This window comes from Rhineura floridana, chromosome 1 (genome assembly GCF_030035675.1).
Source record: "Rhineura floridana isolate rRhiFlo1 chromosome 1, rRhiFlo1.hap2, whole genome shotgun sequence".
NCBI lineage: Eukaryota > Metazoa > Chordata > Lepidosauria > Squamata > Rhineuridae > Rhineura > Rhineura floridana.
This window is the reverse complement of record NC_084480.1, coordinates 299,223,124-299,239,434: the sequence shown is the minus strand read 5'-3', so window position 1 is coordinate 299,239,434 and position 16,311 is coordinate 299,223,124. Positions and strand designations below refer to the sequence as shown.

The following is a 16,311-nucleotide window of genomic DNA, read 5'->3' as shown; positions in this document are numbered from 1 at the left end:
CCCTTGACATCAAGGAAAGATGGACTTGCCCCCAGCAACTCAAGGTTTGTGTTGGCTGACCATCAAATATATTAAGCCAGCCACCGCTGCAGTGTACTGGTGTGGTCCTTGTGATTCAGGGTTGTTTGGAATTGTTTGTTTATTGGGATTGCAGAAGAACAGAGTTGCTGAAGGAAGCCTCATATTACATTCAAATGAGTTGTCAATGTATTCTCTTTTCTCTTTCCTTTGAAGGACAGCCCCAGGCAAAATCTAATTTTTGTCAGGCCCACAGCAGAATCGTAGGGCCAAGAGTCAGGTCTCCTTAGATGAAGGGTCCACAACTGATAACCCCTGGTCAAATCTGTTCCCCTCCCTGCAAACACACATATAAAAAGAGTACTTCATGTGTCCCCCCCCCGCATACACACCAACCCTCTTCCCTCCTCTTTCCACCTCTGTGATTCCTCAGATTGTTTGGAAGGATTAATGATAGAGTTTCGGGTATCACTATTCATACACTAGCCACTTTAAAAAGAATGAAAGCCTCTGGACTGCTTTACTGGGCTTCTAGGTCAACATCCAGTTTATCAGACAGTTGCAGGTTTGTCAACGCTGGACTTACTGTGTAACCAGAAGCTATAGACCATCATCCCCACTCTGCCTGTCTAGAACACGGGCAGCCAATGCAGTGCCCTCCATATGTTGTGGACTACTACTACCATCAGCTCCAGCCAGCATGGCCAATGGTCAGGGATGAAGGGAGTTGTAGTCCAACAACATCTGGAGGGCACCACATTGGCTTCCTCTGTTCTTCAACAGTTACATCACATGTTGTTAAGCAGCTACTATTGGTCAACTGTTTTAGGAAGCTAGGAATATAGGCAGCTGTCTTCTACTGAGTCAGTCCATTGGTCCATCTGGGCTCAGTATTGTCTACTCTGACTGGCAGCAGCTCTCCAGAGTTTCAGGCAGGAGCTTTTCTCAAATCTACCTGAAGCTGTTGGGGATGGAACCTGGGGCTTTCTGCATGCAAAGCAGATGCTCTACCGCTGAGCTATGGTCCTTCCCAATTTCCACCCATTGTCAGAAGGGCACAGGCAAGAGGTGGGTGGTGAGTCTTGTCCCATTCCCCACATATTTGCCTCTCATCTATCCCAAGTGAAAATGTCTAAGGAAGAGGAAAAGGATGGAGATGGAGTCTGCCAGTGAGAGGGGAAACCATTTCCCCTTCACTTGGACATGCCGTTTCTGGGCTTGCTCACTGGGCACAAGGAGGGAAGGGGGCTTGGGCGACCATCCTGAACTGAAAGTAGCCCAGTCTCAGATGAACATTCATTGATTACCTCAGTGACCCCTTCACCTGATAAGATTGCGTCTATTTTAAATGTATAAGGACTTCCATAATCCTAAAGGAATATAAACTGACTCCTTGTGAGTAAATATTTTCTGCCCTGAGATGGGATTGTTTACTTGTTTTGTTGAACTGTCTCTTTTAGATATAAACTGACCAATGGAGGGTGAGTAACAAATAATAACACGAACTAACCCAGGCCATGCGTTCTTTTGCTGAGGCCCTTCTCCATGTGGCCACTCTGAGGGAGGTACGGAAGGTGGTGACACGAGAACAGGCCTTCTCAGTGGTGGTTCTGGAATCCTCTGCCCAAGGAGTCATGCCTGGTGCCATCACTACCTGGTTTTAGGCCATGTCAGGCAAAAACATGCCTGTTCACCCAGGACTTTGGACCTTTTTTTGCTTATCCATTAGTGGGAGGGGGCTAAGTTGGATCTGTTCTGGTAAGGAGGGAGGGAGGGAGAGAGAGAGAGAGAGAGATCTTTTGTGTTTTAGATTGTTTTCCCCCCTGTGTTTAGTGTTTTACGTTGCTTTGAGAGGGAAAAAAGCATCATCATCATAGCGTGATGCATATGTATGTCGGTTATGATGTTCTGTTTTTATGGTATAATATCTATATATTTGTTTTAAATGTATTGTAATTCATTTGGAGACCTTCAGGTAACAACTAACAAATCTAATGAACAACAACAATAGTAATAATGGCCCCTACCTAATTACACTCAATATATTTATACTGAATGCTGTGGAGACTCATAGAATTATAGAGTTGGAAATGACATTAGAGGCCATCTATTCCAACACCTTGCTTAATATAGGATCTGCAGTGCAGGATACAACTATGGCATTCCGGGAAAGGGCTAAAGGTCAGTGGTAGAGCATCAGCTTTGCATGCACAAGTTCCGAGGTTCAATCCCCAGTATCTCCCAAGTAAGGTTGGGAGAGATTGAATCTGAAATCCTGGTGAGCTACTACCAGTCAGTGTAGACCAGAGATGGAGAACCTTTTTGACCCAGTAGGCCAGATCTTTGGGAGGAGCCATAGCTCAGTGGTAGAGCATCTGCTTTGGGCATAGAAGGCTCCAGGGTTCAATCCCCAGCATCTCCATGTAGGTCTGAGAGATACCTCTGCCTGAAACCCTGAAAAACCACTGCCAGTCAGTGTAGACAATACTGAGTTAGATGGACCAGTGGTCTGACTCAGTATGGCAGCTTCCTATGACAGATGGCCAATTTGCCTCTACCTAAATACCTCAATCAAAGGAGAACCCAGCATGTCCAAGGCAGTTTGTTCCACTCTTACCACTAGGGAGTTTCTCCTAATGCGCAGCTGAAGTCTGCTTCCCTGCAATTTCCACCCTTGCTCTCTGGAGCAGCAGAGAACGAGCCTGATCCATTTTCTGTGTGACGGCCCTTCAGAACGTTGATGGTTGCTGTTATGTCTCCCCTTAATCTTCCCTTTTCCAGACAAACCATGCCCAGTTTTTTCAGCCGCCCTTGCCTTATGCCTCAGGGTGCATAAGAGGTAACCACCCCTAGCTATGGACTGTAGACTTTATGGACAGCACACCTCTTGAACACAGAAGCTGCAAGGTTCCGTACCTAGCCAGTCTGGCTAAAAGGACCTCTTCCTGAAGCCCCTGAGACCCATTCCAAAGCAGAGAATCCTGGGCTAAATGTACTAACACCCTCACCCTGGCATCATGACACTTCCTATGCATCCATATGGTCTACAAAAGTATTGACACTGACTGACGGGTCAGCCAGACACTGTTTAAAGTTTTTTATCCTTTAATCTTTTACGTTCTTTTATTCTCACTCCCTCATATGTGTACGCACATATATACATGTACGTATGTTTGTATGTGTGTGTTTGCATAATGCATTTTATGTATTTTAATTGTATTTTTATGTGCTGTTCTATTGCAGCTGCCCTGAGTGCCCTATTGAAGGGTAGAAGGGCGGGATAGAAATATTTTAAATACATAAGATAAATAAAATTCACTGGCACCTAAATGCACTGTTAAGAGCCATGCAGCCTGACTGCATCCGGCCTCCTATTGGATACTCAACTGATGGGTTTTTTGTTTTTACAGATATTATCACTACCTGTACACTCATTTCTTGCCTGCCAGCCTGAAGAACATGGTGGACCAACTGGCCAATTGTGAGGACATTTTGATGAACTTTTTAGTGTCCGCTGTGACAAAATTGCCTCCAATCAAAGTAACACAGAAAAAACAATATAAGGAAACCATGATGGGACAGGTACGTGTCCAGAGTCAGACTTAACCGTCTTGTGTAAAACATTCCTTAATGCTGTTAGCTAACTGAACTGCCATTTCGAATGTGACAGGGTGAGCCCACACATTCACAGCTAGCCACTTAGCGTGCCATATTCAAGTGCAGAGAGTTATACGTACATATCTGAATGGGCCTGGTTCCAGGTTTATTGTCTGGCAGTCAGCAAACAACCGGCTGGTTATCTTTCATCCCATCTGGGCTACCATGTTGGGAAATGGCACAATTTGGTAACGCGTAATTCTGATGGTTTAATAATGGGATAACCAGAGCGAGCTTTTTCACATGTTAACTGCAATTATCATGTAAATAGTGTATGAAATCTATCCTGAAAGCCCGAGTTTGCATCAAATATGATTGAGAGCATGCATGCTTGTCACTTCACATTTCGGAGGGCTGTATCACCAGTGAAATCAACCACACAAGACTCATAAAAAGGCCCACACGAGTTTCTAGTTCACAAAAAGCCTTACTAGCATTCCTCCCTGCCCACATGCTCCTACTTTAGTCTTCTGCAACACATCCAGAGCCTAAAATGAATTTTAAAAAATGAATCCCTTCTCTTAACAAAGGCTATCCTGATTGTTCTTCAGCTGGTGGCCATTCTTAACTGCCACAAGTGGGAGAACATTTACAAGTCTAAAATAAAACCCTAACACTTTGTGTTGTTAAAACCCTGCAAAATAATTAATATATATAAATAAAATGAAAACTTTGTGCTGTTCAAAAAATAACTTGATGTCATCATCTGAGAGAAGAAATGTTCTCAAACTGCGTTGCAACAGATGTGGTTTTCTATTTTTGAAATGATTCTTTAGTCATTTCTCATAAGAAAATGAGAAGATCACATCAGAATTGCTTCTTTGCTGCCCCCAAACAATTCAGCAGCTTGTGTTAACTGTAGTGATACAATGTGTGGTTTCTTCTTGGCAAGTAGTCTTTCCTTTTCTGGGTTTCCTAAACCTTAAGGGTGCTGCCCACAGATAAGTTGTCATTGATCAAATGTACATATTTGACTTTTGCCTGGGAGTTGGTGAATTAAACTACAGTTATTCTCATGTGCAGCATTCCTTTTAAGTGGCATTCATTTTTAATATGGCTGAAACTTGCTAGGTCAAAATACTCTTTGGGTAGTCTGTTCGGATAAACATGTGTCAATGTATTTCCTAGTGACCCAGTTCACAAGTAACACTAAGCCATGTTTTAACGCTACAAGGATGGATGCTGTTGCGGGGAGGAATTTGGAAGCTTCTGCTGGCACTTTAGGATTACCACATAGTAATTAATGAAGTTTCCTTCTCCGTGACACACAGCCCTGGCTCACACGTAACACAAAGCCATGATTTGGAATTACATGCATGATATTCTGCAAGCCCAAGCAAAGCCTCTGGCTTGAGTGCTCTCCCTTACCCCCTCCCAAGCTGCATGGCTGGGAGGAGGAATACGCTACAATTCAGGTTTCTCTTAAACTACTTCCAATGGTAGTTTAACATAAAACTTTAGTCAATTGCAAAACAAGCCACCTTCAAACCATAGTTTGTGAAACTGGCTTGTTTAAAAAACGGAGGTTTATTTTGAACTACAGTTCCTGGTTCGTATGTAACAAGAAGATAGGAATCTGGGGATTGCTGAACTGAATCTTTTTGTTACTCCTCCCAGCCATGGAAGAGGCAGTGAGTGGAGAGTGCTTAAGCGTAAGGCTTTGCTTGGGCTCACAGAGGCTCACGTACATAACACAAAACCATGGTTTAATGTTATGTGTGAACCAGCCCACTGGCTACTTAGGCATGGCAGCTGAGAGGTCTTGTATCAAATATGTCCAGCTTTCCCCTGGACACATGTGGGTATTGAGGAGTGTCATTGTATGTGATTCAAAGATTCCATTATCTGCGCTTTGTGTGATATCGGCTGTAATTCCACCCATTTTTCTCAGTGCACCCATGGGCTGACCACACACATAGCGTGGAGCAATGAAAGATGTACCACTCTACTCAGCCACTGGAATGGGATTTGGTTTGTTCTGTGAGCCGTAAGGTCCACAGGACAGGAACATAAGAAGAGCCCTGCTGTTTCTGAATTGTGGTTTTTAATTTTTAAAGTTTTTCATTTTATTTTTATTGTAAGCCACTTTGGACAGGTATTTGCTCAGAAAAGCAACCCAAAATTATCTTAAATAACAATTAAAAAATGAGATTAAAAGTGAGCACCTCATTTTAGATGGGGCTTCTCGTATGCAGTTTTTATAAATACTTTCTAATATTAGCATTATTTTAATCTGCAGTTGGATTAACTGTGGGAGCATCTTTTTTGCTGATTTTAATTGTGTTTTTTTTAAAAATCAATCCATCTAAATTTGGTGTGGGGAACCTTGGCCCTCCCAATGTTTCTGAACTACAGCTCCCATCATCCCTGGCCAGTGACGATGCTTGCTGGGGCTGAAGGGAGTTCTGGTTCCGAAACATCGGGAGTGCCTCTTCTGATCTAGGTGATTGATCGAACGTTGCAGGTCTGTTCGTTGACCCACTGTTTGCTTAATTTCTCTTGCAGACTTCCAGGGCTTCTCGGTGGGCTGACCCAGACCACTTTGCTCAGCGGCAGAGCTGCATGAACACTTTTGCCAGCTGGTTTGGCTATATGCCGCTGATCCATTCTCAGATGAGGCTCGATCCTGTGCTCTTTAAAGATCAAGTCTCCATCCTGAGGAAGAAATATCGAGACATTGAACGACTTTGAGGAGCCCTGCTTAAAGGGGGGAGGGAGAGGGGGGATCCGGACTGTTCGGGTGGCCCAGCACAAACCCACTGACTCGTGGAGCCAGACTGAACCAAGAACAAAACAGAAACACAAAATGCAAACTCTTTTAACTTGCCAATGGAAAAGCCAACTAGCGCTGGCTCCAAAGGGAAACCTCCTTGTGTTGGACTTCTTCAAAGCCACCTCACCGGCTGCAGGTTGCTCAAGACTAGGCTGTGTACAGTTTCATTATGGAACATTAAATAATTATTTTTTGAAATGATTGCTATGCAGGTTTAAACTTTTTTAATGATAAAAACCCTATTAAAAACAGAGTTCTTTCTTTAATCAGAATTGTGTTTATTGTTGTTGAGTATTTCAAAGGCAACAGGCTTTTTGAAAATGTTCTTGTAAAAAGGCCTCTTTTTTTTAAAAAAATACTAAATTTGTTGTGTGTGCATGGAGGGGTTATTTTTTATTTTTGTTGGTAAACAGAACCCTACTGGATCAGACCCAAGGACCTACTGAGTCCAGCCTTCTGCTTCCCAAAATAACCAACCAGATGCCTGTGGGAAGCCCATAAGCAGGGCAGGAAGGCAATAGCCCTCTGCTCCCATAGTGCCACTGATGCTGGAGGAAAAAAAATACCTGCCATATATAGCCACTTCAGTGAAAGCTCTTGGGAGAGGTCTCCCACCGTGCCAGACAGAGACAGCCCATTCCACCAACAGTTGCTTAAGCAGAAGCCAAACAGCAAGAAAGAAACAAGGTGTGCTATAGAGTTGTAGGCCAAGGGCTTTCTCTTGGGAGTAGCAGCTACTCTTGCTGTTGAGGATCTTCATTGGGATTGGTAAGGGCCATAGCTCAGTGGCAGAGTCTGTGCTTTTCATGCAGAAGGTCTCTGCTTCAGTCTTCAGCCAGGTAGGGCTGGGAGTGTCCTCTCTCTGAAACCTTGGAGAGCCTCTGCTAGTCAGTGTAGACAGTACAAAGCTAGATGGACCAATGGCGTGACTCAGCATGAGGCAGCTACCTATCTTCCTGCACCTATGTTCCCTCCTTCTCCAGAGTCAGAAGTTGCCTAGGCAGAGCTCCTCGTTCTCTCCCTTTGCCCGGGGGCACAGAAGACAGTATTTTCTTCCTTCTCCTTTGTTCATAAGCATATTTTCATAACCTTATAACTTGATTAGTACACAACAGATCTTTTGCAAACAAAAACAGAAAAGGCATGTCCTGTGCTATCCCCTCAAATTTTTGGATGTATTTAAAGATACAAGGGGAAAGGAGCAGAGCAAAGGTATGTTATGGGGGGAAAAGGCTGCAAATGGAAGAAACAGATGGGAATTCTTTTTATACTGCTGTGCTTTGGACACTTCTCAAATTTGGCAGGATTATGGCACTCAAGGCCTAGAAGCGCCATGACTAATTTCATACAGTTAGGCTAAATGATCTTGATTGTATTAGCATTTACAAAAAGGCATACTGGTTTCCTTCTTGAATTTCTGGAAGAACCTGGCTATTAATCATGTAGGTAAAGTGAAATTCCAATTGAGCACCTCAAATACAAAAAAAACAATCTTCACAAATTACTCTACTCAGAATGACCCACAAAAAAGAAAAATATGCCTGACTACATATCACAGATCTGAAATGTAAGGCTCCAGGCCTCCGTGGACATGCAAGAGTTCTTCCCATTTCTCCTCCTCGGAACAAAACCATGTAAGACAATCAAGGAAAGGAGATCAGTCTTTCTTCTCTCAAAAGAAGGCCTCTTAACTGGGCCCTCAGAAGTCCCATTTTAAGCAAATCTTACTAGGGAAGGAAGCCCCTTTGATCCACCATCTTCAGCTCATTCAGGGATTTCTGTCAGAGCTGGCCCTACCGTTAGGCGGAGCAAGGCAGCCACCTCAGATGGCAAATTCTGAGGGGCAGGGAGTGGACGGAGCTGTGTGTGCTACATAGCCTGCCCTGCACCCCTTAAACTAGCCTGCTGAAGTACGAGTCAACTGCCGACATGGTCAGCTAGAAAGGGAGGAGATGCCATCTTGTTTGCCTCAGGCAGCAAAATGTCTTTGGCTGGCCCTTACTTCAGCTTCCTCTTTTGAGGAGGGGGATGAACTTGGCTAGGAGGCAAAAAAGATCATGGGACTTTCCCAGTCTGCTCTGCAAAGCCCTCCAGGAATTACCCCTCAGTAGCATCAAGCAGCCACCTCTTGGTCACACCAGCTTTCCAGATAGTCCAATCTCCTGGCTCCTTTTCCCATATATATTTTATATAACCGTAATGAGTGTGTCTAGAGTAATCAAGAAGTGTAGCATGATTAAGATGGTGGGTGTACTAAAAGTACTATTGATTGATGTTTCTGTTGCAGACCTCTATCTCATCTGAACTCAGGCAGGATGCAGAGCGTCTCCCCAAGGGTCCTAACAACAAATGATCAGAGAGCACTCTGAAGGGGGATTGAGGTTTTACACAATTTTCTTGGAGCCTTAGCTCATGAATTCTGTTGGGTGTACTGCTGCGGGTGGAAAATCTGGTTTCCTCGGGCTGCAAACCTCTCAAGGATGGTCTGCCATACACATTTCTCACAGAGAAGATGTTGGTCTCATTTGAACATAATGCTCTAGCATCATGTGAATAAACTTGAGCAAACCTCAGGATCATGCACTTTTCCCTCCCCTCCCCTCCTCTGGCCTGGCAGAAAGGCAATTGGAAGATTTCCCTTCTGCTTTTCACTAATCACAGTTTGGTGTTACTTCCAAAGGTAGACAAACAGTTACTTGCTTTAACTATGGTTTACTGCAGGTGTAGTGAACATGGTGCCCTCCAGATGTTGCTGGACTACAATTCCCATCAGCCCCAGCCAGCATGGCCAATGGGCAAGGATGATGGGAATTGCAGTCCAACAACTTCTGGAGGGCACCATGTTGGCTCCTGCTGGTTTACTGAAAGAAGTGAATGTCAAATCTTGGTTCATGAAGCTGGCTTCTATCAATAAACCATAGTTAAGGCCAATCACAGTTTAGGGTTCAGACATAATGCTGACTGGTTAATCAAAAACAAGTGAAAGCTTCCAATCTCCTTGCAACAATGCCAGAGGGAATTGGGGGTGCCCGAGCCTGATGCTCATCAACTTAACAATAAACCAGTTTATGTCAGAATCAGACGGTTACATCTTCCACAGTGAGGACAGATGCAGAGAATTCTTTCACCTTCTTTGCAATTTCCCTATCCTCTTATTCTTTCACACCTTTGTCATCTAACAGTCAGTCTGTTTTCCTGGGCTTATTTCCTGCTTTTGGCATTTATTTAAAGAAATGTTTTTTATTTGTCAATGTTTTTTTAGCAGTATCTGTCTTTATACTCTTTATTTTAGCATGTTGTTAACACTGTTGTTAACCTTTTGTCTCACAAGGTAACAGTCCACACATTCTCTTAACACATTTTCCTGGGAGTAAGCCCTATTAAACACAGTAGGATTTGTTTCTGAGAAGGCTTGCTTAGGATATCGCTCTGCACAGCTGCAATTTACCTGGAAGTAAGCTCCATGGAACATAATGGGGTTTACCTCTGAACAAACATGCTTAGATTCATGCTGCAAAGTAACTAGAACCAAAATATGTAATGTGCAATTGTTCCCTAAGAGATGTTAGCAATGATGTAAAATATGAGAGAACGTATCAAATTATGGGAGCTGTTTATCTTTGATACTTGAATTAGCAAGGTTCCCCTGTTCTCCTCCGGTGAATAGCTAAACAAATGAATTTGGCTTCCTATATGTGAATGCTCTTCAATATTTTTTGTGTTTACAGATAGCTAATTAAACAAAGAACAACAAACAGCTTAACTCCAGGATGATTTCAGGAAGGTACAGCACATTTTCTCCTTTGTGAGGCGTTTCCAAGACACATTGACTGCCTAGGCAAGCATGTGTCTCGCACACTACCTTGGAAATGGTTGCCCCATGTGCGGGAATGTGCTCCCAAGCAAATATTCCCATTCTAAAGGCCCCCAGCCAGCACTGTCCCCATTAAAATGAAAGACGCTTACAGCAATGGGGCAATTTGGAGATCAGGCTGTTTATGCAGCAGGTTGGACACAGACTGTATGTAAAAGCCTAGCAAAGAGCTTAGTGACAAAGATGCCTGCATTCAACACATCTCTCGCCTTTGTCTGTATTACAGAGCTGCAACTCTGGTTGTGCACAAAATCAGCTTTTTGCATAGCTCTGTGTGTGTTCTCTATGTGTATGTGTTTGGTTTCATGGTGCTCAAAGAAAAGTAGCACACTTTTTCCTTTTTAATTGTGTGTTAATTTTTGTTAACAACATAACTTTCCAGCTCAGAGGTTCCTTACAATGGCTAAATTGCAGTCCTGGGCTCCTGCTGAGAGGAAGGGCGGGATATAAATCAAAAATAAATAAATAAATTAATAATAACATCAATCCATGCAGGAAAGGTAGTATGTGATCTTTTGGGAAAAGTAGTGCAATGTGCAGCATGTGTGTGTGCGTGCATAATGGTGGAGGCTGTGGAAGCCCCCCTCCGGTAGCTCAGTGGTAGGGCATATGCTTTGCACGTAAAAGGTTCGAAGCTCAGTTCCGTTTCCAACACCTCCAGGTTAGAGCTGAGAAAATCCTCTCCCTGAAGTCCATGCTCATTCTGCCTTGGGCTTTGAGTGGTGCTCATCCCTTATACTTTTTCCCCCCCGCAAGAGTTTTGTTAAGGGTGCTGCTGAGACTTGTTAGGAGACCCTGTCCTCACAGACCTACAGTTCTTGGGGTGGTTTAGCAATCTAACTCTCTTCCCAGGAAACTCTGGGAATTGTAGCTCTGTGAGGGAGAATAGGGGTCTCCTAATAATCTCAGGAATTTAGATTAGAACCTGCCTACCTACTGTATGAAATTTGATGGGTACACAGATCCACACATCAAGGTAGGGTGGCCATCTGTCCTGCTGTACAGAGGACAGTCCTCTGTTTCATGGGCTCTTAGAGGAGAAGTTTCTGTTTGAAGATGCCCCCCATTTCAAGGGAACTCTGGTCCAAGTCTGGATGAAAGATAAAGAAGTATAAGAATGAACAACAGAGGTCTTAAGTTGCCCATCAGCAGTTAAGCACCAGGACAACAGATCGAGTGGGCACACAGATCACCTAATGATAGTTTTCCCCACTATGGTCAGAAGTATTGTATTTCTATTTCTCATAATTATTTCTAAATTTGCATCTACAAATATAAATCAGCATATTCCACTTTTATTCAAATCAGTGTCAACTTTCGTCATAAGCGGCCACCTACATCTAGAATGAGACACCAGGTTGGAATTAATTTCCACTCTTAAAACATGAATGAAAACAAGGAGTTAACTAGTTTGGGAAGGCTAATGCAATTTTTGTTGAACTCATTTAAAAATATTCCTTGCATGAACGCAGTTTGAATGGAGTTCATTTCTGGAGGGAGGCTATATACTGGGGAAATAGATAAGAAAGTAACAGCAAATGTCCAAGATCAGGGAAGTTATTGGCTTGTCAGGCAAGCATTTGGCAGTTCTGATAGCGTGTCCATTGCTCATGCCAGTTTAAATATTATCACAACTTCTCCCACCCTAAAAGTGAATATTTAAGTTTCTGTAAAGATTTCATGTGTCTGATGTGCTGTTGTGAATGTATTTTATCTACCATAGAAACCATGAAATAATTTTACCAGCCCTATAACAGTACATATTTTTCACTCATAAACCACTCTGGGGTGTTTTTATCATGGAAGTATGAAACTAGGATAACCAGCTTTCAAGCTGACACCAAATCCAGTTGTCACAGCCACCTTTGCTAAGAATTAGGCAGAAAGAGATTTCTGGGGATTTCCTGCAGACAGCAACAAAACAGTTCTATGTGTGTTGTCTTTAGTTACTCAAACTGACTTTCCAAAACAGTGTTAAAACCCTCATCTGTATTATTAACAGTAACTTACTGCCAAGCAGGGAAAAGTTGCTGTGAGAGTCAAACCCTTTGAATAAGAATTAAAATGGCAGCAAAATCACAATATAAGTAGTTTAAAAATGGTAAACCCAAATTACAATCAGAACCATGGGGAAGCAGGATAAACTTAGCCTGAGGTTGACAATACTGCAATTAAGACAACAGAGGGCACTACCACAGCAAGGCCCTCTCTCCAAAAGCCATCCACCTAAACTCTAGAGTTGGAGGCACCTGGCTAGAGAAACACCTTGGCAGAAGATCTCAGATAATTTATTTTATTTATTAAATATATATCCCGCCCTTCCTCCTAAAAGAAGTCAAGGGACTGCTTTCCTGTGTGAGAAAGTGAGCTTTTAGGTGTCCTGGCCCCAAACCAGTGGAGGCTGGTGGCTCTGACGTCAGTGGGGCATGAATCCACTCTGGGTTTGAAAGCTCAGACTAAAACCCAGAACGGATTCACTGCCCTGCTGACATAGGAGTCACCAGACTCCACTGCCCAAATCCTTTATGGCAGGGGCAGGTGGGCCTGTGGCCCTCTGGATGCTGTTGGACCAAATCCCATTTTCCCTAACCCTCGGCCCTGCTGGCTGGTGTTGATGGGATATGGTGTCAACCAACATTTTGGTTAGGAACATAGGAAGCTTGCTTTAACACTGAGTCAGATTATTTGTCTTTTTAGTTCAGTATTGTCTTCACTGACTGACAGCAGGTTTTCTCCATTTCAGACCAAGAGTCTCCCAATCCTATTCAGAGATGTGGGGATTGAATTTGTGCAGAGGACCTATCCACTATGCCCGTGGATAGCGCCGCAGGCATACAGCTACTGCTGGCAGCCAGTGTTAGGTCCTGAAATGAAACCTCCCTGGGGTTGGGTGGGGCTGAATCCTGCCTTAGCTTAGTGGCAGAGCATCTGCTTTGCATGGAGAAAGCCCCAGGTTCAATGCCAGGCATTTCCAGATACAGCTAGAAAAGACCCCTGCATGATTGAAACCATGGAGAGCCACTGCCAGTCAGTGTTGACAATGCTATGGGCCAACAGTTTGACTCCATAAGGCACCTTCCTATGTTCCTAAGGTCACTTTGTTCATTTGGAGAGGCTCCAAGGTCTGACCCTCCTCCAAGTCAGCCTGGAGCTATTGCAACTAATGAGGGAATTAAAATAAAATGGGATCTGTATGGCAAACACACACACACAATTATTATTATTATTATTATTATTATTGTCTTTATATATACCCCGTCCTTTTTCCAAACTAGCTCAGTATTGTCCACACTGACTGCCAGCAGCTCTCCATAGTTTTCAGATGGGGTCTCTCCCATCCCCACCTGGAGATGCCCGGGATTGAACCTGGGACCTTCTGCATGCAATGCACCTGCTCTACCACTCAGCTACGACTCTCCCGCAAATGCAAATCCATTATAAAATGTATTCAGTTTTGTTCCTGGCTTCAGGGATGCTATATTTATTTATTTATTTAAGCCAGCCTTCCCCAACCTGATGTCCTCCAGACATTTTGGACTGCAACTCCAAGCATCCCAGACTATTGCCGTGCTGGCTGAGGCTGATGGGGGTTGTAGTACAAAATATCCGGAGGGCACCCGATTGAGTTAAGCAGATTTATACCATTTTTTGCCCCACCTTTCCAAAAGCTCAAGGCATCTTACAACCCAGGCCTCAAAGCCAGAATAAAAACAACAGTAAAAACCAACAACCTACACACATTGCAATCACAGTAAATAAAAGCATTCCCAACTACTCTACCATCCGCTGATCTTAACACCCAGGCAGGTCAGTGTGGGTGGAAGCCTTCCTTCAGACATCTGGGGCCCAACTTGTTTGGGGCTTTACATCTCAGTGTTAATGTCATATAAAATAATATAGATTCTGTAAGTGATGTACAACATTTATTTTTTTTTTAAAAAAGAAAAACCTTAAAATATACAGGAAGCCAGATTTTGGCTGAATATCAGGAAAATCTTCCTAACTGTTAGAGCAGTTCAACAATGGAACAAATGACCTAGGGAGGTGGTGGGCTCTCCAACCCTGGAGGCGTTCAAGAGACAGCTGTTGGGTGTGCCTTAAGTTGGACTCCCGCACTGAGCAGGGGGTAGGACTCAGTGGTCTTATAGGCCCCTTTAACTCTACTATTCTATGATTCTGCCCCGGCTGGCACAAGCCAGCAAGAGTTTGGCAGGGGTGATAGATCTGCCATTTTGCTCTCATGCACACTCACTTAGGATTGCATTCCAAGTGATTTTATGTGTGCTCTTTTGTTGTTGTTGCCTGTATTTATAACTTTGGCCTCAGCTGCACTATGCATTTAAAGCACTATGTCAGAGCTTGGAAAAGTTACTTTTTTTGAACTACAACTCCCATCAGCCCCAGCCAGCATGTGCTGGCTGGGGCTGATGGGAGCTGTAGTTCAAAAAAGTAACTTTTCTAAGCTCTGACTATGATACCACTTCAACTGTCATGGCTTTCCCCAAAGAATCCTGGGAACTGTAGTTTGTTAAGCAGCGGTTGCTGGTGACTTGGCAGGACTGAAATTTTGAACCTTGCAGTCTTCATCACAATAGAGCTTGTGCAGCACTGCCCCCTCACTAAAAATATATCAATTCTCTGTACATCTGTAGAAAGTGGAAGAGTTTCAAGTACGATTTTCAGATGTGTTTGACGCCGTAGCTGTAAGCCATACCACATGACAAAAGTTTTTGAATTCATGTACTGATTACACCCACACACCCATTGCCAAAAAACTAAACACTTCCAGTTGCATGCAGTTTTCCTCTCCCAAAAAATCAATTTAACTTTTCATTTCTCAGTCCTGAAAATGTGAAGTAATAATCTCTGCTCAAGTGCAGAGTACACCACACCAGACTAACCATAATCAGTCTCTGTTATGTCTGAAATTAGGGACATCTTCCAGGTTTGGGGAAAGATGTGATCTCCAGACAGGCATAGAGCCCAAACTTTTTATTTTAGAAATCACTGGCACAATTCACAAAGCTAGAAATAATAGCACCACCATCACCCTCCATTCCTCTACACTGAAAATTTTCTGAACTTAACCTAGGGAAGGGGCTTGTTGGAACCAGATCCAGCCAACTTTTCTGGAAATACTCTGGAAAAGATTAGGAACTACAAGTGACTCAGATCAGCCTGCCTTACTCCATCCAGCTTGAATGATTAAATGCAAGGAAATGGTTAATGCGGAGTTTGTTGCAAGACATACACAAGCCATCCACTATTTCTCCTTCCAGTTCCCCAATTCACAAGAATAAATGCAAAATGATTAAGTAAAACAAACAAGATATTTATTATAGAAAGAGACTCACTATTGCTTGCTTGCTTGCTTGCTCTCTCTCTCTCTTTCTGTCTGGCAAGGTCACACACACAAAAAATACTAAACAAAACAAAAAAATGTCTGTCAATGTAGGAAACGCTCCCAGTTGCATCTCTGGTTACCAATGAGGAGATCTAGCCTTCAGGAAACCAGTTCTGACCATGCTCAGAACCAAAGTATGATTCTACTATAAGCTAAGGTAACCTACATAGGGTTGATCTTGAAGCTGTACTGACTCCTCCCTGGTTCTTCCCTAATCTGCTATACTGTCTGTGTTGGATAAGCCTCATAACAACAAATGGAGCAAGAGTAGGGCTGCCAGGTTCTTGGCCTGAGACTGATCTTGTAGCTTTAGGAGAAGAGAAAGTCAGCCAAGTGCAGGTGTTCTTGCAACACTGTAATGAGAAATGGGCCTGGCAACCAAGAGGTCTTCTGTATCTTTAAAAGTTGTGGAGGGGGAAAGGGAGAATTCCACCTCCTGGTTTTTCCCATTACAGAGTTGCGAGAACACCTGCACTTGGCTGACCTTCTCTTCTCCTAAAGATACAGGATCAGTCTCAGGCCATGGACCTGGCAACCCTAAGCAAGAGCCTTCCTACTAGGGCTGGAGAGCACACAATCCTCTTT

General features: G+C 43.4%; 1 protein-coding gene across 1 annotated transcript in view; it reads left to right on the top strand.

The window, feature by feature from the left end:
• The window catches only part of EXT1 (exostosin glycosyltransferase 1), a 326,984-nt gene extending 320,287 nt beyond the window's left edge, over nt 1-6,697 (top strand). The window contains exons 10-11 of the mRNA XM_061605523.1: nt 3,429-3,600; nt 6,181-6,697. Coding sequence (XP_061461507.1) covers nt 3,429-3,600; nt 6,181-6,366 — 358 coding nt within the window. The 3' untranslated portion in view covers nt 6,367-6,697. The remainder of the gene's footprint in view (nt 1-3,428; nt 3,601-6,180) is intronic.
• Nucleotides 6,698-16,311: the final 9,614 nt, after the last annotated feature.